Genomic DNA, 23,756 nt, shown 5'->3' with positions numbered 1-23,756 from the left:
ATTTGTTTGACACATATCCCCTTTTAGTTAATGAGCATTGCAGGTAGTACGCTAGGTACATTAGGTATATAAAATAGCATTTCTAGCACTCCTACTACCTCTGCTATAATATATACAGCATTCTCAAAGCAAAAAGCGACCGAATTTTGACTAGAGCATCACAACATCTGACTCGATATATCTTTTGCAAACTCTACGATCATCATGCCGACCTCTCAAAGTCCTCCACCACCATTCCGCGTTTGGAAAGTGATTTTCCCATTACCAAATGAACGCGACGAGGACCACGTCGACTGGATTGGCTGGACGACCAGTGAACTCCTCTTCAAGGTCTGCGGCACCTTTCGTAGATGGCAGCCTATAGAGCCGCCCGACGTTTTCGACGACTGGGCAGACTTCCATGCGAAAAAGAAACAATTATTCCTTGAGTTGGATCCTGAAACGAGAACCAAACTAAATCAGCCGTATTCGAGTCAGTTTCACACTCGAGAACTGTCGTCATGGTGGGTCAACCATAAGACCAAAAAGGTCGATAGGAAATTAGAGGACCCGGAGTCTGACGTTCAGCTTGGACGTAAGTTGCGGTCTTTTCCCCAGAATTGACTTGATGTGTTGAGGAAATACTGATATGCCGCAGTATATTGCGCAATCCTCCATACATCGAAGAAGCTTGTACGCGACTTCGTGAATCAAGGAGAGCTTGAGCACATCACGAATCCGGTAGCAGCAGAGCAACATGAAAGGGAGTTGGATGAGGCTTTGAAGAACAACGAAGAGTTGAAGAAGCTGGGGGTGTACGGGGTAGGTGTGGTAGATATCAACAATTTTCTACGTGGCAAGCCTACGAGAGATAAGGTTCAGGATGTGAAGGTGGGTGCAGTGAAGGATAGGGCAAATCCTACTCCTTGAAACAATAAACTCTCTGGCTGTAAGGTTTGCATAGTGTGACAAATAGAATTGAGGTCTGGAACTATGAATATGTACTATATCACTAATTTCTTCGTTCTCAAAGGATACACCCAGACTAATGCTAGGTCAATAGGTGGTCCCATCGCGTAGGCACCTTTTAGGGCCTTTTCACGAATGCGCTGTGTTAGTAAGAGCTTGCCTTACAAAGGAAATAGTTCCACTGTAGCACGCTGCACCAACATGACGAGAAAGTCGTGCGTTTCTAGAGAGCATAAATCATTGGTTTATATTGTTACAGCTACAGCTACTATACAAATGATCTCAACTGAGAGATTACTACAGGTAATGTTACCATTAGTCGATCTCCTCAACTCCGTTATTCTTATCAAGAATTTCCCTCATGATCTCGTCAGGCACAGGAGTAGAGTGGTTCTCACGAACCCTATCTACCCTCAAATCCAACCCGCCCATCGTGTGCTTGAACTTCGCAGGAAGTTCATCAACATGTGTACGTTGTCTCTTCGGATGTTCGTCCATGTCCTTGTCCTTTTGTTTTGCGATTTGAATTTGCATGGCCAAGGACACTTGTGTATTGTCAGCCACCACATTAGTCGCTTTTCAGATAGGGAGGACTTACAACCAAGCGACATGAATTCTTGATCCGGCCCCGTGCCCGTTCTGTCAATTACTCTAGCGAGGGGCGAAACCCAATATTGGGCTATGTAATCCATCGATAGCACATGACCTTGTGTATCCTTGATTGCTTGAGATGCAGTATTAATTGTCTCGACCTTGAACTTGAGTAGCTCTTCCACGGTCGCAAACTCTAGGGGGGGCTCTTCCTCCATATCGAACGATTTGCATAATTCAACATGCTCTTTGGTCGTTGTGTATCCTACAGTCTCTACGAAGTTGGGCCATTTCTGATTATATTTGATTCGATACACAGTGAATGGTGGTGCATTTGCGTCGGCGGGGACAATAGAGCTCTCCGTTGCTTTTCCTTTCCCTTTGGATTCGGCTGCTGACATGATGGGCTCTGGCTGTTTTTGGTTGAAGGTGGATATGGGTACACAGTACAGTGTTGGCTCGAGAATATGTAAAGATGGGCTTTTTGTTGCTGAATCTCTGGCGTTAGCTTTGTGGTAGAGAGAACTCTCTTCGTCACGGCAGTCTTATATATGTAACTGTGTGTCATCCTTCCTGACTCTATTATGACAGCCACAAAATAGTCATGCTAATGCACCTAGCACTTACTACTAAGACGTGTGTGCGTCCCAATGGGTCCATAGGATTCATCACCCTTCACGAGTGCTATTGGCCACAATTAAATATGAGTCGAGTGCGGTAGAGGATCTGATGAGTGGTACTATTAGCTCAGGCCAAAACTTTACGCACATCGACTACGCACATCGACCCATCTTTGACTAGTATGCTCAACCTCATCATCGATTAAACCTCCCAGTCGAACTTGGAGTCAAAAATTGTGTAATCAAAGTTGCCCCAATGGTCATAGTATCGGACTCACATAATATCCTGCTCCATGATTATACAGTGACTGTTGTCAACCCTTGCACGCAATGTTAACCTTGAGTCACAGAGAGCAGTTATAAAGGGTCCCTTCTGCAAGCTTCTCACTCTCTTCGTCAAAAAAACATCAACAACCAAGAACGCTAGACATATTATCCTCTACGCCAAATACACCTTTGAGACACAAGTATCTCAAACATCCTCAAGATGCCTCCAGGGACTTCATCCCCGCGTCCCCAACTCGGTATCTGGACAATCAAATATCGAGCCTTTAAACAAACCTCGCGTATTTGGGTGAACAAGCGCGGCCATACGACCTGCGAATGGTATTATGGGCTCATGACAGATTTGGGGTACACCGGCGCAGGATTATTGGAAAAGTTCGATGATGATGACGCTTTCTATGCAGAAAAAAAGGAGCTCGTTATGGCCCGCCCTCTTGAACACAGATTGATGCTAGCAGAACATGGAATCAACGAACTGGCAACCTGGTGGTACGATCCGAAAACCCATACAGTTGACAGGTTTGGCGAGAAGCCGGGGTCTGTTATCCAGCTTGGATGTAAGTCATGTCCTGTAATAATGATAAAATCACATACCAATGGAAGTAATGCTGATCTACGATTTAGTGTTCATTCACTTACTCAGAACCCTCACGACAAAGACGCACACATTTCTGCAAGAGGGCAGGTTTATGACTCTAAAAGAAGCTGAAGAGCACGAAAGGAGGCTGAACAAGACTTTGCAAGATGACCCCGAGTTAAAAGAGCTTAAGCTCACGGCAGAAATGATCAACGACTTGCTAAAAGAGGAAATTTCGGAGCCTGAGGCAAGTGCTGAGGCTGTGAATTTACCTGACCCATCTGGGGCAGAATGATCACCTGTACGAATAGTTGGGTTGGGTCAATGCTTGATAGCTCATAGGTAGAACCACTTTTTTAGGAATCTCATCTCATGATATGCAACTCAAGACCAAGCGTTGGCTGAAAGGCAATATTGCGGTAGCTAAATGTGTGGAGCCTGGAATGACCGTGATATACCCTACAAGCTCTCAACCGATCCCTCCAACTCTTTCATCGTTTTCACTCTTGCCATCCCTATCTCCCCCTCCGCACCAACCGCAAAGTTCTCCTCCTCAGCATAATGCACGCAAAAAATGCCCGCCTCACGCGCAGGCACAGCATCTCTCTCCCAGCTATCGCCCACTACAACGATATCTTCCGTCCGCAGCTCTAATACCTCAAGAACCTTCCCAAACAGTCCATCGACTTTAGCTATACCGAGCTTGTTCGTCGTGGCTAGATGGTCGATATACGGCAGCAAGCCGAGAGCAGCTATAGTGCGCTCCTGGGCGTCCTGTGGCCCTTCCGTGATGACGGCAATTTTCTTCCCCTGGCGTTTCAGCGTGGCGAGAAGTTCGAGTGCGCCGCGCTTGAGCTCGAGATGCAAAGTAAGTGTTACTTTGTAACAGGCTTGTATATTCTGCATCTGCTCTTCCGTCCATTTGATGTTGAAGTTCAGCATGACGATCGCAAAGCGCTCAGCGCGGTATTGATGCGATGTCTTGCCATCTACGAATGCTGCGCTCGTCTTCTGTCGCAAGATGCTACTGTATTCGGTCTTCAGGACAGAGACGGAGACGGAGAGGTTGCTGTGATTTTCGCCCGCTTGGTCGATGATGAGTTGTAGGGTCGCTGTTACAGCCGCGGATGCGGCTTTCCGGAATTCGTGTAGTGTGTCGTCGAGATCAAAGACAAACCATGCTGAATGCCTCAGACTGTTGTGAAGACTCTCCTCCATCGATTTAATTTCAAACGCTGAAGTGAGCAGAGTCATAGGTATGCGAAACGCTTCAAATAAATCTTTCTGGCTTTGTTAGTCAGCCGTGTAACCTTTACACTTCGATCGTCCACCCAGAGCATTTGACAAAGTCCTAGAGGTCAGAGAAGATACAGATCGCCGGCTGCAGATATTCAAAGTATGCATTCAGCAAACAATATGGGGTATCCTAACTATCCAAATCACTCCATAAGCAAGGCCTAAACACCTCGCAATGGTGAGCAGACACTCCGCTTTTCGGGCACCACAACACCGTATACAAAACCCAAGACTACCTTATTTCACTGACATCTCCGAATCCAACTCTGGACTTGCCCTTCCCACCTCTTCCTCGCGCCATTGCGCTACGACCAGCAACAGAACTACCAAAACCACTTTGCTGCAACCTTCGTTCAAAACTCGTAATGCCTCTACCACCGCCGCCAAAACCAGTATCCATCGTTGTCCGAGCAGGCGGCGCACTCATTGCCCCCAAGTTACGTTTCACGGGACTAATTACTCGCTTTTCCGGGCTGGCAGGTAACTCGGGTCTCTTCGCTCGCACCACACTCCGCTTACTCGGGGTCTTTAGGTATCCTGGTTTACTGGCTGCTGAGGGTGGCGGCATAGGTGTGCCGGACCAGAATGTGGATTGGGCGCCGAGGTCGAGGTCTGAATGGTCGTCTTCAAAGATTGTTGGGGGTGGAGGTCGCAGCGCCGATTGAGGTTGAGGATACGTGTTTGGGCGAGTAGGAGGGGGCCGCTTGGAGGATTGTGGCAATTGCGATAGCGAGGGACGAGAAGATGACGGCGGAGGAAGAGCGTACGGGTTAATGCTGGTACGCTGGTAGTCCGGTGTCATGGACAGAGAAAGATCCAGGTCGTTGTTGAGACCGAGTGCACTCTCATCAAATGCGGTCCATGTTTCAAGGCGTCGGGTTTCGTCGCCCGCGGCGTCCAATCCGCCATCTCCATCTCCGTATTCTGCAAAGCCCCCACCATGGTCACTATTACCATCACCCTGACCATCGTTATCGTCATCCCTGGGCCCACCTCTCGACCTACTCCTTGGTGACGGACTTAGAGGCCTCATCGCAAGCCTTTCAGCAGTTTGTTCGAACCAAAAGCGTATCATAGCCCTGACATGCTTTTCAAAGTTCCGTTCATACAGTGCTCTGGCATTCTCCTCTTGTCGTTGGATGTTCCAGAGACGCCAGCCGAATTTCTTGAGTGCGGAGGCTGCTGCAATTTCGGTACTTTCTTGCCGAAGAGCTATTGCCTGGCTCTCAAGCGTTTGGAGAGCTTCCAAGCGGTGCGACCAAGTACGCAAATAGTGAGTCTTGAGCTTATACTCGTAGACATTGATGGCTTGTGTGTCTTGTTGTCGCAGTGTAATGGCACGATCGTGCCACTGGTGAAGGAAATGGCCAGTACTCTGCAACACACGGTTCTCAAGTATATCATTCGCTTGATGGTTCTGAACAGCGACGTGGTTCGCCTTGTCCCTCCAGCTCTCAAAAACTCGTCGCACAAGGTTCATCTTGAGCGTCCTTCGCACCTGAGCATATGTCTCTCGCCTGCGGTTTCGGCGCGCATGCTGCGTTGCTTCACTCCAAGTCTTGAGTGTGTGCTTGCTCAAGACGTAGAAGCGCGCATCTGCAGACCACTGCTTTAGTTGTTGGAAATGCTCTTGCTTGCCTTTGAGCATTTCGAAGATCCGCAGCTTGAGCTTCTGCTGGTAGTCCGAGGCGATGGCGAACTCCTCCGCTCTTCGTTCAGCAGTGATAGCCTCCATCTTACGTAGACACACGCGGAGTAGCTGGGTACGTTTGAACTGCGCGAATTTTCGTTCAGCGGCATCGAGGGTATTGGTGCGTTGATTCATATTGGTAACCCAAGTTAGGAAGGCAGACTCTTTGAGCTGTCGGTCGTGGACGCGTAGGAAGAGCGATACTCTTGATGCCAATGTCCACTTGTAGAGGCATTCGACAATGACGCGGTCATTGATTCGATCTTCGAGTGCTTGGATACGTAGCCGATCGTTCCAAGCAGTGTACGCATTGCGTAAAATACGCAAACGGTCGATACTGCAGGCCTGGCGGGACAGCTGGGAAGTATGGCGCCAGGTTCGGAACGCAGTCTGGACGAGACGGCTATTAGCAAGTGCTTGGAACTGTCGGAGCAGCGGTGCCAGCTGTGCTTGCTTCTGGAGCGTGCGTAGAGCTGAGGAGAGCAGCGCTGTCTGTCGGAAAGCATCTGCGCGAGGCTCCAGAGCTTGAACTTTTGCTGTATTCTGTTGCCAAGTCTGGAAACTCTTCCTCAATACCGTTCGATCTCGTCGATCAGCTGCCCAGTCATTGCGCTCTCTCAATACCTTCAAGATCTCACTCCATTTCTGCAGCGTAACTCTCCTGGTACGATCATTCCGCCACGCCGGCGCAGCAATAGCACAGAACTTGAAGAACCACTCCTTGTACACTCGGCGTACTAAGTTCTCTTCATAAAGCAGCACTGCAAACTGACTGTTCTCACTGACGGTGGCTGCCCGTGCTCGCCAGTTTCGGAGGAATTTGCCAAGAACGAAGTGTTGGATCTTGAGCTCGTTGACTGCTGTAATGTCGCGCCAGCCGTTGAAGAACCTTGTGCGTAGGATGTGTCGTCGTGCAACAGACGTGCGTTGGACCTCATCCTCCGCGCTCTTTGCCCAGTGCGTGAAGGCTTTCGTGAGAAGGAATAGATTTCGGGCTTTGTCAGCTCGGCTTTCCAACCGCGTGAAAAAGCGATTTGTCTCTTTGGTGGACCGTCGCATCCGTAAAGTATCTCGAAGCTGTTCGAAGGATAGTCTTAGTAAGATTCTGCGGTCGAAAGCGATAGCTAGTTGCTCCATATCGTCACGTATACTCCGTCGCTCTTGCGTGCGGCTGCGCCATATTTGTAAATAATTTCTTGCTACCCTGTGTAGGCGCTGTTGTTCGAACGTTTCGGCCTCGTCCATCAGTCGCGTGTCTGAAGGCTGCCATGGCTCTGGAACGTAATGCTGCTGGTATGGAGACTGGTACTTTTCAGCCGGGATTGGCGCGTTGAGTCCAGGTATCTGAACGTGAGAGAGGTCAAGGCTTGTCGTCCGGTCCGTGGATTCGCTGTCATCAGCATCCTCATCCCCAGCTCGAGAGGTCCCTCTCTGACCATCTCTACGAATCTGGATGCTGCCGCGACTGGAGACAGAAACGCTCCGTTTACGAAGTGGCTGTTGTTGGCCAGAAATGGATCGCCGATGTGTGTTCCCTTTCGTCTTGTTGCGAATGGGAATTTGGGCCTGCTGGTATGAATGCGCCTCTATATCCGACTTGGTCCGCCGTTGATTCCACTTGTCACCATACCCGTTTAGAGGGCCATGCGATCCTCTTCTAGTACGCGGGGGCAATTCTCCATAGTCCGTCCCAGCGACCTTGTCTGCCGTTCCATCAAAAAATGAGTCGAAGCTGCCTCTTCTCGAGTGTCGTCCCAAGCCACTTTGTGTCCTATTACGCGTATTGCGCGTCGCGTCTAGATTTGTCGTAACCTCAATGCCCTCGCCATCCTCATCAATCTCAACGTCGATGCCAAATTCTGCTAAGACGCGCTTGAACCGCTGTATCAGATCCTCATCTCTGCGCCTGTTCTCTTGCATGCGAAACAGGAAACGATGGAGGACAGCATCGTCGCTAGATGTCAAGCCTTGCTCTTCGAGAACTTCTTCATAGGCGGCGAACAAAGCGCGCGACGAGGGAGGGTTGGGATCCGAGGGATGGGAGGGTTGGCCTGAGGACGATAGTTGTGCGCGGCGCACAATCTCGTAGAGGGTTTCGATGGCTGCAGTCAGTTAGTACCGCGTTTTTGGGTGCTCAGAGATGTACGGATTGTATACCTTCATCAGTCAGGTCATGCTTGGTCAGATCCGGTGTGTCATGGCCGTGCGCGCCGCTCATGGAGGATAGCATTCGTGCACGCGACTTGGTCGTCTCCGGCGCGTTCGCGACAACATGAGCGTTGTTCTTCCGGTACAACCCAAGAGGAACCAAAAAGGCGCATAGGGGAGACGTGGGTCAATTGCGGGGAGGCGAAGTATGCGCGCGGATTGTTAGCATTACAAGGAGTGAAGATGAATGGGTATGAAGAAAGGCCCTGTTGTGAGTGAACGCGCTTTGTTGTTGATGGTTGGGTGCCCTTTCACGAAAAGCGGACGCCAAGACGCTTGTGCGTGAGCCAGTCGTTGACCTCATCGAGACAAATCGAGGCATTCAACCCAAACAACAAGGGACCAACATTACGAAGCCGTTGGCCAGGCTGAGCGCCGTTTTACCAGAAGTCTCTAAAGATGCCAGCTCGGACAAGGCCCATCGACAAGCTTGCCGCAGCGGCTGCAAAATGCTCGAAAGAGGTATGAAAACTACTACACCTGAAGATTCACACATAAAATCTCACTGATGCATTACAGAGCTCCGTGTACGGAAAATGCATATTCGCCGACTACAACAACGTGCATAAGGACAAATGCGTCACGGAGTTTATGAAGCTGAAGGAGTGTTACATTGTAGGTTCCATCAACCCTCACGATCAAAAGGGAGGAACCTATCTGGTTCGAGAAGCTAACATTGCTGCGATAGAAAGCATATAAGCAAAGATAAAATGAGGGCGGAAAGTGAATATGGAACCGCAGCTGTGTAAATCACAAGCATGAACAGCATAGAGTGGCGTTTCTTGTACATAATTGAGATTTCGAACATAACCGAGTCTTCATCTATCTACTCCATCACGCTTTTGATGTCATACCGTACGCCAAAGGACGACCATGTATGCGAGCTTCGTGATGTGCAACACCTCAGGACACATCTATAACTTGACCAACCTCAGCAAGAACGTAGCTTTGTGCAACTCTTGCTCCTCCTCTGCAATAACCGTCTCATTGCTGTTCTCTGGGATCTTGCCTTCCACTTCGGTGTTGACGTGCTTGTCGACGTTCCTTCGCAGCGCCTTCTCGAAGAGAGGTCCCTGGTTTTCGAAAGCAGCCTCTAGACCAACGCTTTCCGGATCGCTCAAGACTCTATACTCCATACCCACATCATCCGTGGGGACAAGCCCCGCCTTCTTGCGCAAATCCTGCACACGGCGGATGACTTCGCGCGCTAAACCTTCTTGCTCGAGCTCGGGGTATGAGGCCATGTCGAGGACAATGAGGACGTCATTATCGGTGTTGAATTCTTGATCTTTATTAGAGTTGTCCTTTGCGAGGCCACGCTTGACCATAAGGTCCTCTGTCTTTAGTTGTATGCCCTCGATTGTCAATTCCCCATTCTTCAGGAAGTTCTTGATGTCCTGACTCGTGAGGTTCGGCAATGCCTTTTTGACCTTGATTGCGTCCTTTTTGAGCTTCTTGCCTAGTACTGAAAAATCGCCCGTTGCTGAGTATTGGACCTTATACTTCTCTTCGTCGCTCGACAGTACCAGATCGCGGATGTTCAGCTCTTCCAGAATATAGTTCTCCAAAGACTTGATGTCGTCAAGATATTGCTGTTCGGGATGAATGACGACTAACGTCTTGAGAGGGATCTTCAAGCCCTTAGTGGCGCGGTCGCGGCAAATACGCCCAAGCTCAATGACAGATTGCATGCGCTTAACCTGGCGTTCGACGGCCTCATCAAACAACTCTTCGCGCACTTCTGGGAACGGCAGGAAATGGATACTGCGATTATCTTCGGCGTGGAGTTCCTTAGGTATGTGAGGTAGTAGTCGAAGGTAAATGTTGTCAGTGATGAAAGGTGTGAAGGGTGCGAGACCACGGCAGAGGGTATAAAGGACCTCGAAGAGGGTGTTTAGAGCATGTTTAGTATCCTCGAGACCGTGTTCTCCCTTTAAGCGGCGACGATTGAAGCGAATGTACCAGTTCGTTGTGTTGTCAATGAGCTGGGGTATGTTAGCGGTGGGGTCGAGAGTTCGATTCACACGATCTTACCTCAAGTAACCGTGGGACAACGGTGTACAGCCTATACGCTGCCATCTCCTCGTTGACGAACTTGAGCAGCGATTGGCAAGACGCTAAGATCCATCGATCTAGCACGTTGGTGTTTGTCTTCCCGGCTGCCGGGTCGAAGACGAAGTGCAGGTCAGCCACCTTCTTCAGCAAAGTCACTTGCTGCTCAAAGAACTGGTAGCTGTTCCATAAAGGTAGCAGGACCTTGGAAACGATCTCCTTGACACCAGCCTCCTTGAAGCGAAGGGTCTCAGCGCGAACGACGGGTGAGTTGATGAGGTACAACCGCAGGGCATCGGAGCCGTAGCTATCCATGATGAGCGTTGGATCGGGGTAGTTCTTCAAGCGCTTTGACATCTTCTTGCCATCTTCGGCAAGCACGATGCCGTTGACCACACAATTCTTAAACGGCAGCTTGCCAAAGAGATGTGTTCCAAGGACAGTCAATGTGTAAAACCAGCCACGGGTTTGGTCCAGACCCTCGGCGATGAAGTCACCAGGGAAAGACTTCTCGAACTGCTCGACATTCTCGAAAGGATAGTGCGCGCTTGCGTACGGCATGGAGCCAGATTCGAACCAGCAGTCAAACACCTCGTTAGTTCTCCGTAGGACACCCTTGCCTTGCTGACTAGGGATAGTGATGTGGTCGATCTTATCTCGGTGAATATCGGTAAGTTCGCCTTCATACCCGCTCAACTTCTTCAGCTCTTCAACGCTACCGATACACATAATCTCTTTGCCGTCATCACTGACCCAAAGCGGAAGTGGAGTGCCCCAGAATCGATTTCGTGATACAGCCCAATCCGGTGAGTTTGTGATCCAGTTCGCGAACCGCTTTTCTTTCACGAATGACGGTACCCAGTGAGAGCCTGCAATGTTCTCCAACATTTGTGGCACAATATCTTGAATTTTAATGAACCAGGAAGGAACCGTTCGGTAAATCAGGGGAGTGTCTGATCGCCAGCAGAAAGGATAGCTATGGGTGAGTTGTGAGTCGACGATGAGCCGTCCAGTGCCTTTCAGGTGCTTGATGATGCCTTTGTCTGCGGCTTTGACATGTTGGCCCTCGAAATCTCGAACTACTGATGTGAAGCAGCCTGCATCATCTACTGGGTTGGGTGGTGGTCGGGTGTCACTAATGACACCATGTGCGAGAGCGACCCGATAATCGTCCTCACCATACGCCGGGGCCTGATGGACTATGCCTACACCGCCGTCTGCCGTAACGTATGTATCGTTCAGGACCTTGAAGCCGAAGTCCTTGAAGTCAGCGTAAAGATAGTCGAAGAGCGGTTCGTACTTCCAACCCAGCATATCCTTGCCCTTCAGCTTCTGCACAATCTTGAACTTTGCCTTCTTGGGGTCTTTGTACAGCGTTCGTAGGAGCGCTTCGAGGAGGATGTAATGCTTTCCAGAGGCTTCGTCGAGGATCTTGACGTATTCAAAGTCAGGATGCGCGCAAAGGCCAATGTTCGAGGGCAGTGTCCATGGTGTTGTTGTCCTATTCAATGTAAGCGTATGCCCTGTTCGAGTAGACGATGTACACCTACCATGCTAGCAGACATGTATTTGGGTCTTCAACAAGCGGGAACGAGACGACTACTGCCGGGTCCTGGACGTCCTTGTAGTTTTGCGAAGCCTCGAAGTTGCTGAGTGGAGTAGCCAACGCCGTACTGTATGGCATGACCTTGAAGCCGCGGTATACGGCGCCTTTGTCGAATAGACGCTTGAAGACCCACCACTCGGACTCCATGAAGCTTGTATCCATAGTCTTGTAATCGTTGTCAAAGTCGATCCAGCGACCCAATCGTTCAATCGTGGCCCTCCACTCGGTCGCATACCGCATGACAATGGCGCGGCACTTCTCGTTGTACTTGGCAATACCGAGCTCACGCACCGCGTCTCGTCCAGACATGCCCAACTCCTTGTCAATTTCGTACTCGATTGGCACGCCGTGGGTATCCCAGCCAAAGCGCCGCTCGACATAGCGCCCTTTCATGGACCAGTATCGCGGAATAATGTCCTTGATGGTCGAAGCCAGCAGATGGCCATAGTGGGGCATTCCGGTCGCAAAGGGCGGTCCATCGTAGAAGGTGTATGGCTGCTTTCCTTTTGACTATGAAGCACATATTAGTTGCTGTTCAGTAGCCTTGGTGCGCCCAGCTAGAGAGTCGCAAGACCAGTCAGTACATACCAGCTCGACCTGTGTCAAGAAGGCATCAATCTCCTTCCAGCGCGCGAGGATGCGCTCCTCTTCCTTTGGGAAGTCAATCGACATGGTGGGGTCGTGTGTTGCCAAAGTTGTGCCGTGGCGGCGGGGTGTGGATATATTTTGGTGTTTGACTCCTCCGAAGTCCCCGCCATTAGCCTGACTCACTATCGATAACATCACATTCTTGACGATGCAGCCGCCCCTTCTCTGCCTGACGGCTGCTTCATCGTGTCCATATTCAGCACGTCTAGGTGTTGCGCCCTAGACAAGACTATCGCCACTTCGACTTTGCCATAATGCGATTGACTGTAGAATTCACCAGGACGTTAACCTCCACCACCACCAAGAGCCAGCACGTATAGCTCCTCTTCTTCCAATGCTCGACGACCCTAGCCCATCACCACGCTTCTTCGGTACAACGGGATCATCTTATCGTCTGCTTCCTATAATGATTCGCCTGCGCTGTCGCTGACCTGAGGGACCCAGCTGTCTTCATAGCTAAGCCTTGAACATATATAATTACGCACTCAGGCTACCCCATCTACGAGCAGTCCCTCCGTGACGCGAGCATGGAGATCTTTTCCGACTACAATAGCATCTATGACACGCCAATTACGGTCACGATTTCCCTCAATCGGCCCCTCAGTGAGGCACTATCCGTCCTCGTCGATCGCATACCCGATACAGACGGCTCATACTACTGCGCTACATCTGATCTGCATCTCACCGTGCTGTCGTTTAACGCCTCTGGTCATGGCGATTAGACCCTACTCAACGTAGAACACCCATAAGATAAATGGTCGTGAACCACGCAAAAGCGTGCTCACGCATTCGCACGTCTCAGTTTTGTCCGATCCCGGCCTTTTCTCTCAAAGCCTCCTGTTTGCTGACACGAAGTTCCGTATGTGCATGCAGCTTACTTCCTGCATTGAGTACTTCGCACGACTAAACTGCAGTTCGGTCACACCTACTTTACCTTTTGTGGAGAGGTTCTAAAGAGTCGATTGGTCGATTAGTCGCTTGTCGGCTACACACCGCAAGTATATTACTTACTTCGTATCCGTCCTGTCGCTATATCACATAAGCCAGCTCCGCACCCGATAAGTTCAACACGTAGCAGCATCAATTGCGGGCATTCATGGGGCCCTGTTCATATTTTAGATTATATTAGCACTATAAGAGCGAGTAGCTTGAAGGTAGGTATCAGATACTCTACCAGCTTCAATCACGTCTTCAAGACATAGTCCTTATCCACGAACACGCAACCTTCTGCGACTCGGTTGTCCCTCTATATCTTCATACTATGCTTCCTCAATTCATATTATTCAGCGGTTTGCTTGCCACCCTGACTGCCGCCCAACTTGACTACTGCGCCGGCAACAAGAACACAGTCGGCCATTGCGAAACTCTTTCTTTCATCGACCGTACCACCACCGCTTCAAACCCGCCCTTAGCTACAGAATGTCAAGACACATGTCGTGGCGTGTTTGGAGACGCTGGAGACTGGGGCGTTGACTTTCGAGGTATCAATTCCCTATTCAATCATGTCTCAATCTCCAATAATCTTCGCCCTCTTCTTGTATTTTGATGTATCTACTTCCGAATAAATGGACTACTATTACTCCGAACGTGCACAAAACACACTAACTTCTCCTTTAGACAAGCCCGAAGGGTATCGCCAAAACATGCTCATTTACCCCTGCGGTTTCAGCATAGGCCGCGCCCCCGGCCAACCTCTCAACTACGAATTCTCAATGGATAATCAAGATATTGCTGACATTTTGGATGAAGTCACTAAGCGCTTTGCGCCGCTTCATGGTGGTCGCGTTGCTGCTGAAGGAAGGGTCAAATGTGATGGAAAGGAAGCTACGTGGTATGTGGACTAGAGACATATATATGGAGAGAGACATGAGTGAGAAAGGACAGGGCGATGCACCAAACGAACAGGAAAGTCACATGGCATGACAGGTGGTCTCAGAACGAAGATGAAATGGATGTAAATAGTCCAACTGTTATCTTTCATTTAGAGCGAGGTGTTGGTCGACTTTTCTTTGATTAGTGTCATGCAACAATGAATGTTCATTTTCTGTTTTGCGTACAGATAGTCTTTGACCCATCACCTCAGCTCATAGCCCTAGCGCTTCCGTGTAGTAATCGAATGCTTCTTGAGCAGCCGGCTGAGGCGTGAGGATCGAATCAATCCATCCAGCACTCCTCCAATCCTCGTGATAGGGCACAGTATACATTGTCTTACAGTATTCCCAATAATCCGGATACCACCCAGACTGTTCCCAATCAACAATCGCGACAACATAGACCGGGCTTGTGGCTGACACAATGATGTTGCTTCGATGAAGGTCACCATGCGTGAGGACTATATCGCTCTTGTCGTCCAACATTTGTCTCCAGGGATCAGCAATTTGATCCGGTTCTGGAGCACGGCGGCGCCATAACCATGATAGCCAGTCGTGGAAGCTCGCAGCAGATTTCCATGGCCCGGGGGAGGGTTGAAAATCTAGGATCCGATCCTTCGATGGGCCTCCCAAGAATTGGCCTGAATTAGATTCCGTTAGCATGCGTAAAGAAACGTAGGGATATACTAACCAATGAATTCATTCGATGAATCCTGCTTGGTTAAGCGAAGATAGTGCAAAATGACATGAAGATGGCTGCACACAGATTGTCTATCCTCGTAGCTCATTGTAGCCCACCGCTCCAGGAGGGTAGGTCCGTGGATAAGTTGCATGTAAATAAAGACATGCTGTCCCTCCACTCTCCACCCATAGATTTCTGGAACGGGAACCTGGTTGCCAAACAGCTGCTTAATTGCTCTAAGACATACTGCCTCTGAAACTCTTACACGATCACCAAATTTGACAAGTAGATCAAGCTCCTCGTATCTAACGATTGGTTTAGGGTTATCTAGGGTGGGGGCTGGGCATCGAGCCCTGACATCCTCAGGGGATGGCAAAGAGCGTGTCAGCCCGTGGGTTTTGAACCACGTAGAGTCTTGAAAATCCATCTGGGTTTGTGAGGCATCGGGTAAATCCGCGAATGATACCTCTGGGGTGGCAGTCATTTTGCCACGATATCAAAACCACTCCGTGTTGAGGAATCGGATTGAATTGTAAGACGAAGAAGGCAAAACCCGTACATAGACTGCAGGAGTTGGGATGCAGACTGTAGATTTTCTGGAATGACCGTCAAAGTTGTGGTGTTCGTGCGGAACAGGCAACACAGTCAAGCGCTGGCCCGACCTATCCCGGAATAGTCAAAGGAATCACAACCCTGCGCACCCAAAGTACGTCCAGGATTCAGCGATGGCTCAACAGGTAAATCATGAAGCTTCAATCCCCGAAGCGTAGGCCCCTTTCAATTCTGATTTCTTTTTGGCACAGTTAAGGGCTACTGTCGGCGTTGATAGCCGAAGCGCAGCGGACGTTTGCAAGCAATTCATTTTTGGACCTATGGAAGCAGATTCGGTGGAAAGGGAAATGCTAGACGAGATAAAAGCACTTGAGCTTCGAACTCGACGATTCTCATAAGTGAAGCAAGTATCAGTGTGTCGCAGTCTGTGTATCAATCAATGTACAGTGCAAGCCTAGGCGATCAGAGGCGGGTTGGCGGAGGACTCAAAAGAGCGGTCACAGAAACCATCTCGCATCACCTTGCTCACTCTTGTTCTCCATAACCTGTAAGCGCTGGAAGCGAAATTGGCGCGACCTACTGTTCTCGGCGCCGAAATTCACCGCGAGAAGCGACACTGCCAAGCCGAGTAAGGGCGTGAAACCCATAAATCCAGGATGCTGTTCTCTTACCGCGCGCCAGGAACTGGTAAAAGGGCAAAGCACACTCAATATCGTCACGTCACAGTAGATAATGCCTTTGTACACCCTTGAGTGGATGCGCTGCGCAGTCGTGTATCGATACCCAACATCGAAACTAGCGAAAAAGCTCATCTCCAATCTTGCCCCTCGCATCGCATCGTGCAGTGTCTGAAACCAAACGTCCAGTTGTCAATCAAGCGTACCGCGCCCCAGGTTCGTCACCCGTCGCTTGCGCTCGCTTGTCGTACCAAGCAAACATGTTTTTTCAGACACCGGAAACTCCCTTGCATGGCACTCCACGCTGGCGGGTGTCATGTTTCAACGTGTACTGTCTTATGGAAACCCATGTGTGACTGAGACAATGCGACGACGTCTGAAAAGGCTCGAGCGAATGCTGTGCTATATGATTCCTTGCGTGGAGATATTGAGTGCTTTTCACTAGGGGCCTATCGCGACTGGGCGGTGAACACTCGAGACTTGCACTGCATCAATCTCTCTTGTAGCGCACGCTAGTACTGCACGTTGGACATGTTGCAATCATCATGATGCTGATGACGCTCAAGCAAATGTTGGGTTGAGGTTAGAATACAGTAGTGGGGCAACGTATGCCTTGCGCTTCTCTCGAGGTCGGTACCCCAGTCGAGTAGTACGGCACATCTCGTTTATGATAGTGTACCTGGGGCAAGGTAAGGGCGGATAGTGGAGTGCACTGGATAACGCTGCTCGTACTGCGATCCCCATTGTAATAACATTGAGCAGAGCAAGTCAAGTATTGGAAGAACAGAGACAGTCACTTCAAGACGAGGGAGGGATTTACGCCCGGTCAATGCATCGAGATCAATGCGCCAGACAAAAGTATCAAATGAAGCATATCAAACCTCATCACATCACAGCAATAGCAGTTCCACAACAACAATATAGTTTTCAAAGTTCTGATTCGAGCAACACCGTCCCTACTAATTACAATTACCCTTTCCGACACCAAGGATATCTACGTGAAAAGAAGACCAATCCTTATGCAATGATCATGTAACGTCATAGCCTGCCCGTGGGCATGCTCAATTTAAAAATATGACGTTTACAAGAAGAAAGCAGCGATGGCACCAACACCGGCAACGAAGCCAGCAGCGTTGAGTGCGGAAGCAGCACCGGTGAACTCAGCAGGGGTGCTGGGCTTGGAGTAGCCACTGTGATTGTTAGCGAATATTCGTTTGAATTTGTATCAGACATGAACTTACCCAGTCTTGGTGGGGTATCCAGTGCCGGCAGCGGGGACGCTGGGAACACCAGTACCGGGGACAATGGGGTAAGGAGCAGGGCCGGAGGGCTTGGAGCCGGGGCCGACGGGGTAGCCGGTACCAGTGGGGTAAGGGACGGTGACGGTGATGGTGGTGGAGCTGGAGCAAGAGGTGGACGCCTCAGGCACGGAGGGCTTGGACGAGGCAGGGTAAGCTGGGACCTCAGGAGTCTTGGAGCTCGCGGGGTAAGCGGGAACCTCAGGAGTCTTGGAGGAAGCAGGGTAGCTGGGGACCTCGGGGGTCTTGCTGGAAGCAGGGTAGGCGGGAACCTCGGGGGTCTTGCTGGAGGCAGGGTAGCTTGGGACCTCGGGGGTCTTGGAGCTCGCCGGGTAAGCGGGAACCTCAGGGGTCTTGGAGGAAGCTGGGTAGGCCGGGACCTCAGGAGTCTTGGAAGACGCTGGGTACTCGGGAGCCGGAGGAGCAGAGGACACAACCGGGTAGGAAGGGTACTCAGGAGCCGGGGGCGCCGAGGAGGCAACCGGGTAGGTTGGGTTCTCCGGGGTAGGGCTGGGGGTGACAGCCGGGGCAGCAGGAGGCGCAGGTGCGTATCCGTAGCTGGGAACGGCAGCAGCGATGCTGGCGAAAGCAGCGAAGGCGGTGATAGTGTAACGCATTTTGATGGTTGATTAGAGTGAACTTAAAACTGTGAAGTTGGAAGTTTGGTGGTGGTGGGAGAGAGTTTGCGGTTGGGTAATATTAATGATAGTAGTGGTTGGTAACAACGAATGGACGACCGAAGGTCAAAGGACTTGTTGCTCGAAAGGTTGGCTGTGAAGTGGGGAGGAAAGTAGCACTCTGAGCAGTCTGCCATCTTATGTACGGAGGGAGATTACTAGCACGGTAGCGCGGACCGCACACCAGTGGCAATCGAAAGGGGGATACAAGGCGGGCGACAGGGGCAGAGGCCATGTCAGCGCTGCGAGTGGCCTGGCGATTGTGGATCTAATGCAGGAACCAAGTGGACCCGCCGGGGCTGGCTCTTGACTGGCGTCTTATTGGCCGTGTGTAGCTAGTGCTAAGACCAGATGGGCAGGTTGATGGTGAATGGCTGCTCTGGCTGCTCGTGTTCCAGAAATGAAGGGCCGGCGTTGGTCGCTGAGTCGAGGCTCTGTTATTGCAGCACACAACAGGCTGTCAGCCTCCGCCCGGCGGTTATTGCCATGATTGGGCCTCCCACAAGCGTCCGCATACAACAAGTTCAATTTGTGCTGATATTGGACGGCAGAAACAGCTAGCCGCGTCGCGCGTGGGCCCCAAACGCTTGAGCAATTCCCTGAAGTGGACAGGAATTCAGGAGACAATGTCAGGGGCCCTCCTTATCGTGCTGGCCCGTTGGAACATCGCCCATGTTTCTGGGGGTTTCCTGGCGATCATTAACCCGAAATAGTACCCACGGAGGATCTCCATGGCAGCGTCGCAGAATCTGCACGGTGGGTCAGCAAATACCGCCGTCTCTTGCAAGCGCGTCACCGCCTCTTAGGTCCCGTCCATCCCACATGTCTACCACGAAACGAAACAAAGAAAACTCTTCCCGCCGCCCCTTTCCATCGCCTGTTCCACGCGATAGACGTCACCGATGCGACGCTGAGTTGTCAACCCGTCTTGCCGCCGAGTCTGTGCGAGGCGCTCCTGGATCAATAAAACATGGCCAAGCCGCGGTGCAAACTAAGATTATACGCTAACCGCATTGGTTAGCGCCGCCATGTGCCGCTCCACTCCAAGTCTTCTCCCATGCCTGCCGTGTCGACCTTCATTTCGGCATCAACACTTCGACCACGCTCCAGCTTGCTATGTGCCATGTCCCACAGTTCACGATGTTTCGACACCATCATCGCATCGCATCGATGCGTTCTGCTCATCTCTGGTGGGTTCCGCTCCGCTTTCGCGTTTCACTTGCTGCGGCCGTGCCAACGCCTCTACCCTTTCTGAGTGGACGATGCATCTTGACCGCCTCGCGTGTATCGAGTATACACTGCACGTGCCCTTGACCTGCATTCATCCAGAATCGCGTCGACGGGCAGGAGGATCAATTTCCACCTTCCTCGTCCAATCGAACCCCTTATTTTCGTGAGGAGCACGTCGATCCTGGAATTGCACCATGCCCGCCATTAACGCCATCAGGCTGGTCGTAAAACGGCATGAAAGCTTGGTCCAGAAGCGAAATGGGGTCCCCACTCCATTGATGATAGGAGTAGTCCTTTGATATATAAACCGGAGCCAACGCACGAGCACGCCTTTTTAGTGCAAGCCTCCGTGATTTGCTGCCGTTTCAGGACAGATAGGAGATTCCTTGGAACTCGCCTATCTTCATCTCGTGTCGGTTTTGCGGCCTCCGTTCACTGCAGCTTTCCCCTCTTCATTGCCACAACCATCTCTTCCGCTTGTCGCGTATCTATCCCTCGTAATGGGCACCGACGTAAACTTCGAATTCGCGCCTCGGTCCTTGGGCCATCGTAGTTGCCCCCCTTTCCCGAACACTCGCACAACCTTGTCCGTCAAAGTCGTTACTCCCGACGCTTGAGTGCATCTTCAAGGGCTCGATTTGCGACTCTTCCAACGTACTCGAACATCGACCACCCGCACAACCTACATACCATGACCAGTGACGCGGGACAATGTCTTGTTCTTCACGGTGTCGTGCTGCATATTTATCCACATGCGACCATACCCCATTTCGTCATGGGTTTCTTCGTGAACGGCCACATGTAGTCCTTGCTACACCTATACAACGCCCTAGTGGATCTCTACCATAATTCCCATTGAGAAAGCACCTGTTGATCTTTTCTTTATGTCTCAAGGAACCCGGTCACCCCTTGGGATCTTCCAGGCGATGCACTGTGAACCCGGAACTAATCCCCACATGATCTTATTCTCGAATAAGACGCCAAACACTATTACAACGTAACCCTCGGGAATACGGTACCCTTCATTAAGTCACGGCATTATTCCCCAATTTCTTCCTACTTTGAGCGTAGGGGAAACCATCTTACCGAAAAGGTAATTTATTTGTTTTCTTTCATGGCCTTCTCCGTGATCTTGTTTCTACAACTCTTATGTCGCAAGACGCCTTAAGGTGTCCTCGATGGACTCTGTGCCCACAGAGGACCTTCTTGGCACCTTAGTTATGATCATTACCACCCCAATCATCACGTCTATCCAAAATACGTCCTACCGGATATATTACCCTGGATTCTGTACGATAGACATTGCGGTCACTCGGAAACCTCTTCCGATGTAGATTTTCGGTTGCCATAAGTTCAGGTCGTGTAACTTGCCCATTAGTCATAACGAACCCTACATATGAGTCCGCTGCTTAGACAGAGCCCAGAGAACGGAGGTAGACCTTGAAAAGGCACTGGACATGAACTGCCGCAACATTCTGTGTCACATGTGTGCTAATCTCTTTGAAAATAAATCTTCCAACAGAAGCAACCAGTTGTACTAGCTGCATGGGACATTGAGAGTGATCAATTCGGTTCGTTGTCTAAGAGGGAGAACGCCAGGGTCATGGCCCATCGAAGATCTAGAATTAAAATACCTACAATATCAGTCTTCGCTCAAAATAAATCGTAATATGCTTTGCTTCAAGCCTATATGCTCCTATTCAACATGAAGTCCCATTGCAACCAGATTATCTTTACGCTAGAAATACTGGATTCGAGCTAAGTGGCACGATGCATCCCAAGCTCTATGCTCTAACAAGCCAGAATAAGATAATAACGCTGGGAAAGTATCCGCGATGTGATTGTCTATACTTGGCTTCTGGTTTTTGAGTTGAGTGAGGATGACTTTTTAATTTTAATTTTCTTCCAGAGAACTACTGATTCTCGACTTCAGCAACAATTCATCTTTGGTGTCATCTACTTTATATAAGTTTGAAATCATAAGACAGATAATCGCTGACCACACATCTTTGCAACAAAGAGGATTGCTCGATAATCATTATATGCTATTCAGTCTCGAAAATAGTAATGATCTACTATTACTAGATGTTGGATCAAACTTAGAGTGTATGTTCCCGCAAGCGCCGGGCGATGTTCTGACATAATATCAAACATCCTCCAGAACCTTTTACAGCGCTTCTTAATCACGCAGTTAGCTTCGGTGCTATATGACTACTCAGGCTATCTTCCATCGGGTGTCGTTTACATGTGTTATTTTGTAAACCAAGAACCATAACAGTATGCTATACATATTTAGACCTTGTCATCGCCCTTGAATGTTTCAACGTCGTCATCTCTCTTCCTCCAGAAGTCCATCCTCATCGTTTCTCGTGTCGGCTCACTCGCCTCATAATAAGAACCATCAATAGCAACATCCGAGTGTCCTTGCAAGTGCAAGTAGTAGTACAAACAGCTCACAAAAAAGCCACCACCAATAATATTTCCGAGCAGCGCCGGAATGATGCCTTTCCAAATATATAGACCGACGGTGATGCTGGGCGAGCCGTGGAAGATGGCATTCGGAATCAAGAACATGTTTGCTACGACGTGATCTGAAAGGGTATTAGCATCGAAGTCTCTTGTCCATATATCAAAAGTAAGGACCCAAAGAGGTAGAGAAGACTTACCGAAACCCAACGAGACAAAGGCAAAAGTAGGCCACCAGATGCCAACCACCTTTGAAAAATAGTCACGTCCCGAGCATCCGAGATAACACGCCATGCACACCAGCCAGTTGGCGCCGATGCCACGAAGGAAGATCTGATACCACGCTGGCACAATCTGCTTCTTGTACCCGAAAATGAGCGATTCTTCACTGTAGAGTGCACCATCAAATATACCACCATCTAAACACAGACGAGAAGTTAGCCTCACCAACACAGAAAGACGCGTAGGAAAGAAAAAAAACTCACACCCTACAATCACAAGACACACAAACAAACTCCCCGCCAAGTTCCCCCAGAACGTAACGAACCAGTGTCTCAGCATCTTTAGCACGCCTATCCGCCTGTGCAGCGCCGCGACGGTGGTATACATGAAGCTCCCAGTACACAGATCGCTGCCAGTCATCTGAACCGTAACCAAACCGTACGGAAAGACTAGTGCCGCGAGCGTTCTGATCAACCCTGGGGCATTCTCCTGGTACCATGGTGCCGTGTTGGTGCTAATGAGCGTTGCGCATGCGAAGGATAAGAGCATGCCGGCTGACACGGCGCTTAGAAAGGTCTTATCGAGGCGCATGTTTGCCTTCTTGACGCCCATGCGCGAGACGATCTCGAGGGATTCGAGGGGTGTGTAGCAGGCATTGCTGTTGCTATTGTGGTGCGCTGGGTTGGAGGTGGTATAGGAAAACGTAGTAGGCGGGGAATGGTGCGAAGAGGAATTCACAGGTGTAGCGGTGCCTGACGAGAGGGCGGAGTGGATGGGAAAACGGTGGTTGAAGTTGTGCAGAGAGGTGGTAGTTTGGGACATGGTCGCTGATGGTAGTGTAGATTTTTGACTAAGATCCCGGGCAAAAGCAGAGAATACAGCACTACAAGAAAGTAAAAGAATAAAAAATAGAGAAAAGAAAGACGTACGAAACGAGAGGATATATTTAAAAAACGGAGGATCTGGCGTGGAATTTCCCTATCTCTCAACCAAGCCTACCTAGACTCCACACAATACAGCCCCGAGACATCCCCAACCCTCCTCCACGCTTTCTCCCCACAGGCCTCCACAACAGGAATTTACTCGGACAGCACCAATTCCACACACAAAAACTCCCAAACTTTTCTCCCACTGGAAAACACAAGCCCGAGAGATTTGACCGAAAGTGGGCTTTTGCCGCAATCAATGCCTGGATTCAGTAGGTCTAGCGCGGGCTTTGCACTTGGCGACCCAACAATGGCCTTGGTCTACGCACACAACCAAGAAACTTCTCGGCTCTTTTTCTCGTAGAGCATTACTTGGAGCCCAGCGTGAGGGCTTGATAAGAGCCGCATGGCGCACGTGCTGCTGTTTTGTGCTTGAGGGCTTGGGCAATCTCCGAATGATCTGCGATTGCGTTGCATTGCATTGCGCCGTCTATCGAGAAGGTGTGGCATATCCAGCCATGGCAGGTCGTCCGTCCTAAATCATGAATGACGGACAGGACGCCCCCGGGTATTGAAGGGAAAGCAGCGCATTCACTTGAGGTATCGTATCTAGCCCAGCCCTTTAGGCCTAGAC

General features: G+C 50.2%; 12 protein-coding genes across 12 annotated transcripts; 4 read left to right on the top strand and 8 right to left on the bottom strand.

The window, feature by feature from the left end:
* Positions 1–204: 204 nt before the first annotated feature.
* K460DRAFT_407258 (uncharacterized protein) lies at positions 205–909 on the top strand (the record flags this gene model as incomplete). Its single annotated transcript, XM_040937054.1, has 2 exons — positions 205–574; positions 638–909. 2 exons carry the CDS (start codon positions 205–207, stop codon positions 907–909), a joined length of 642 nt encoding a protein of 213 aa, XP_040785440.1.
* A 354-nt stretch (positions 910–1,263) lies between these two features.
* K460DRAFT_432333 (uncharacterized protein) lies at positions 1,264–1,940 on the bottom strand (the record flags this gene model as incomplete). The annotated part of the gene is made up of 2 exons (XM_040938353.1): positions 1,264–1,493; positions 1,547–1,940. The coding sequence occupies 2 exons, from the start codon at positions 1,938–1,940 to the stop codon at positions 1,264–1,266; spliced, it is 624 nt and encodes a 207-aa protein (XP_040785439.1).
* A 706-nt stretch (positions 1,941–2,646) lies between these two features.
* Positions 2,647–3,316, top strand: K460DRAFT_407256 (uncharacterized protein; the record flags this gene model as incomplete). The annotated part of the gene is made up of 2 exons (XM_040937053.1): positions 2,647–3,001; positions 3,069–3,316. The coding sequence occupies 2 exons, from the start codon at positions 2,647–2,649 to the stop codon at positions 3,314–3,316; spliced, it is 603 nt and encodes a 200-aa protein (XP_040785438.1).
* A 164-nt stretch (positions 3,317–3,480) lies between these two features.
* On the bottom strand, positions 3,481–4,239 carry K460DRAFT_378159 (HAD-like protein; the record flags this gene model as incomplete). Its single annotated transcript, XM_040935043.1, has 1 exon — positions 3,481–4,239. The coding sequence occupies one exon, from the start codon at positions 4,237–4,239 to the stop codon at positions 3,481–3,483; it is 759 nt and encodes a 252-aa protein (XP_040785437.1).
* Positions 4,240–4,396: 157 nt separating this feature from the next.
* On the bottom strand, positions 4,397–8,427 carry K460DRAFT_340405 (Sfi1-domain-containing protein). The gene is made up of 2 exons (XM_040931113.1): positions 8,165–8,427; positions 4,397–8,109 (listed from the first exon to the last, which is right to left on the bottom strand). The coding sequence occupies exons 1-2, from the start codon at positions 8,235–8,237 to the stop codon at positions 4,550–4,552; spliced, it is 3,633 nt and encodes a 1,210-aa protein (XP_040785436.1). The 5' UTR covers positions 8,238–8,427; the 3' UTR covers positions 4,397–4,549.
* A 187-nt stretch (positions 8,428–8,614) lies between these two features.
* Positions 8,615–8,924, top strand: K460DRAFT_378157 (uncharacterized protein; the record flags this gene model as incomplete). The annotated part of the gene is made up of 3 exons (XM_040935042.1): positions 8,615–8,677; positions 8,735–8,830; positions 8,904–8,924. 3 exons carry the CDS (start codon positions 8,615–8,617, stop codon positions 8,922–8,924), a joined length of 180 nt encoding a protein of 59 aa, XP_040785435.1.
* Positions 8,642–12,590, bottom strand: K460DRAFT_367818 (uncharacterized protein). The gene is made up of 6 exons (XM_040933652.1): positions 12,462–12,590; positions 11,818–12,383; positions 10,250–11,768; positions 8,904–10,200; positions 8,733–8,830; positions 8,642–8,675 (listed from the first exon to the last, which is right to left on the bottom strand). Exons 1-4 carry the CDS (start codon positions 12,543–12,545, stop codon positions 9,130–9,132), a joined length of 3,240 nt encoding a protein of 1,079 aa, XP_040785434.1. The 5' UTR covers positions 12,546–12,590; the 3' UTR covers positions 8,642–8,675; positions 8,733–8,830; positions 8,904–9,129.
* Positions 12,591–13,782: 1,192 nt separating this feature from the next.
* K460DRAFT_387129 (uncharacterized protein) lies at positions 13,783–14,612 on the top strand (the record flags this gene model as incomplete). Its single annotated transcript, XM_040935633.1, has 2 exons — positions 13,783–14,002; positions 14,139–14,612. The coding sequence occupies 2 exons, from the start codon at positions 13,783–13,785 to the stop codon at positions 14,363–14,365; spliced, it is 447 nt and encodes a 148-aa protein (XP_040785433.1). The 3' UTR covers positions 14,366–14,612.
* On the bottom strand, positions 14,560–15,647 carry K460DRAFT_314583 (uncharacterized protein). The gene is made up of 2 exons (XM_040930284.1): positions 15,084–15,647; positions 14,560–15,033 (listed from the first exon to the last, which is right to left on the bottom strand). Exons 1-2 carry the CDS (start codon positions 15,556–15,558, stop codon positions 14,606–14,608), a joined length of 903 nt encoding a protein of 300 aa, XP_040785432.1. The 5' UTR covers positions 15,559–15,647; the 3' UTR covers positions 14,560–14,605.
* A 1,568-nt stretch (positions 15,648–17,215) lies between these two features.
* Positions 17,216–18,456, bottom strand: K460DRAFT_135730 (uncharacterized protein). The gene is made up of 5 exons (XM_040926706.1): positions 18,332–18,456; positions 18,171–18,266; positions 17,910–18,008; positions 17,545–17,801; positions 17,216–17,493 (listed from the first exon to the last, which is right to left on the bottom strand). Exons 2-5 carry the CDS (start codon positions 18,216–18,218, stop codon positions 17,385–17,387), a joined length of 513 nt encoding a protein of 170 aa, XP_040785431.1. The 5' UTR covers positions 18,219–18,266; positions 18,332–18,456; the 3' UTR covers positions 17,216–17,384.
* On the bottom strand, positions 18,301–18,801 carry K460DRAFT_367812 (uncharacterized protein; the record flags this gene model as incomplete). The annotated part of the gene is made up of 1 exon (XM_040933651.1): positions 18,301–18,801. Exon 1 carries the CDS (start codon positions 18,511–18,513, stop codon positions 18,301–18,303), a length of 213 nt encoding a protein of 70 aa, XP_040785430.1. The 5' UTR covers positions 18,514–18,801.
* Positions 18,802–21,557: 2,756 nt separating this feature from the next.
* K460DRAFT_387126 (uncharacterized protein) lies at positions 21,558–23,060 on the bottom strand (the record flags this gene model as incomplete). The annotated part of the gene is made up of 4 exons (XM_040935632.1): positions 22,460–23,060; positions 22,175–22,393; positions 21,890–22,099; positions 21,558–21,643 (listed from the first exon to the last, which is right to left on the bottom strand). Exons 1-4 carry the CDS (start codon positions 23,016–23,018, stop codon positions 21,558–21,560), a joined length of 1,074 nt encoding a protein of 357 aa, XP_040785429.1. The 5' UTR covers positions 23,019–23,060.
* Between the last annotated feature and the right edge of the window lie 696 nt (positions 23,061–23,756).

This window comes from Cucurbitaria berberidis (assembly GCF_010015615.1).
Source record: "Cucurbitaria berberidis CBS 394.84 unplaced genomic scaffold K460scaffold_4, whole genome shotgun sequence".
NCBI classification, from domain to species: domain Eukaryota; kingdom Fungi; phylum Ascomycota; class Dothideomycetes; order Pleosporales; family Cucurbitariaceae; genus Cucurbitaria; species Cucurbitaria berberidis.
Note: the sequence above shows the minus strand (reverse complement) of the source record. Positions and strands in the feature narration are given on the sequence as shown.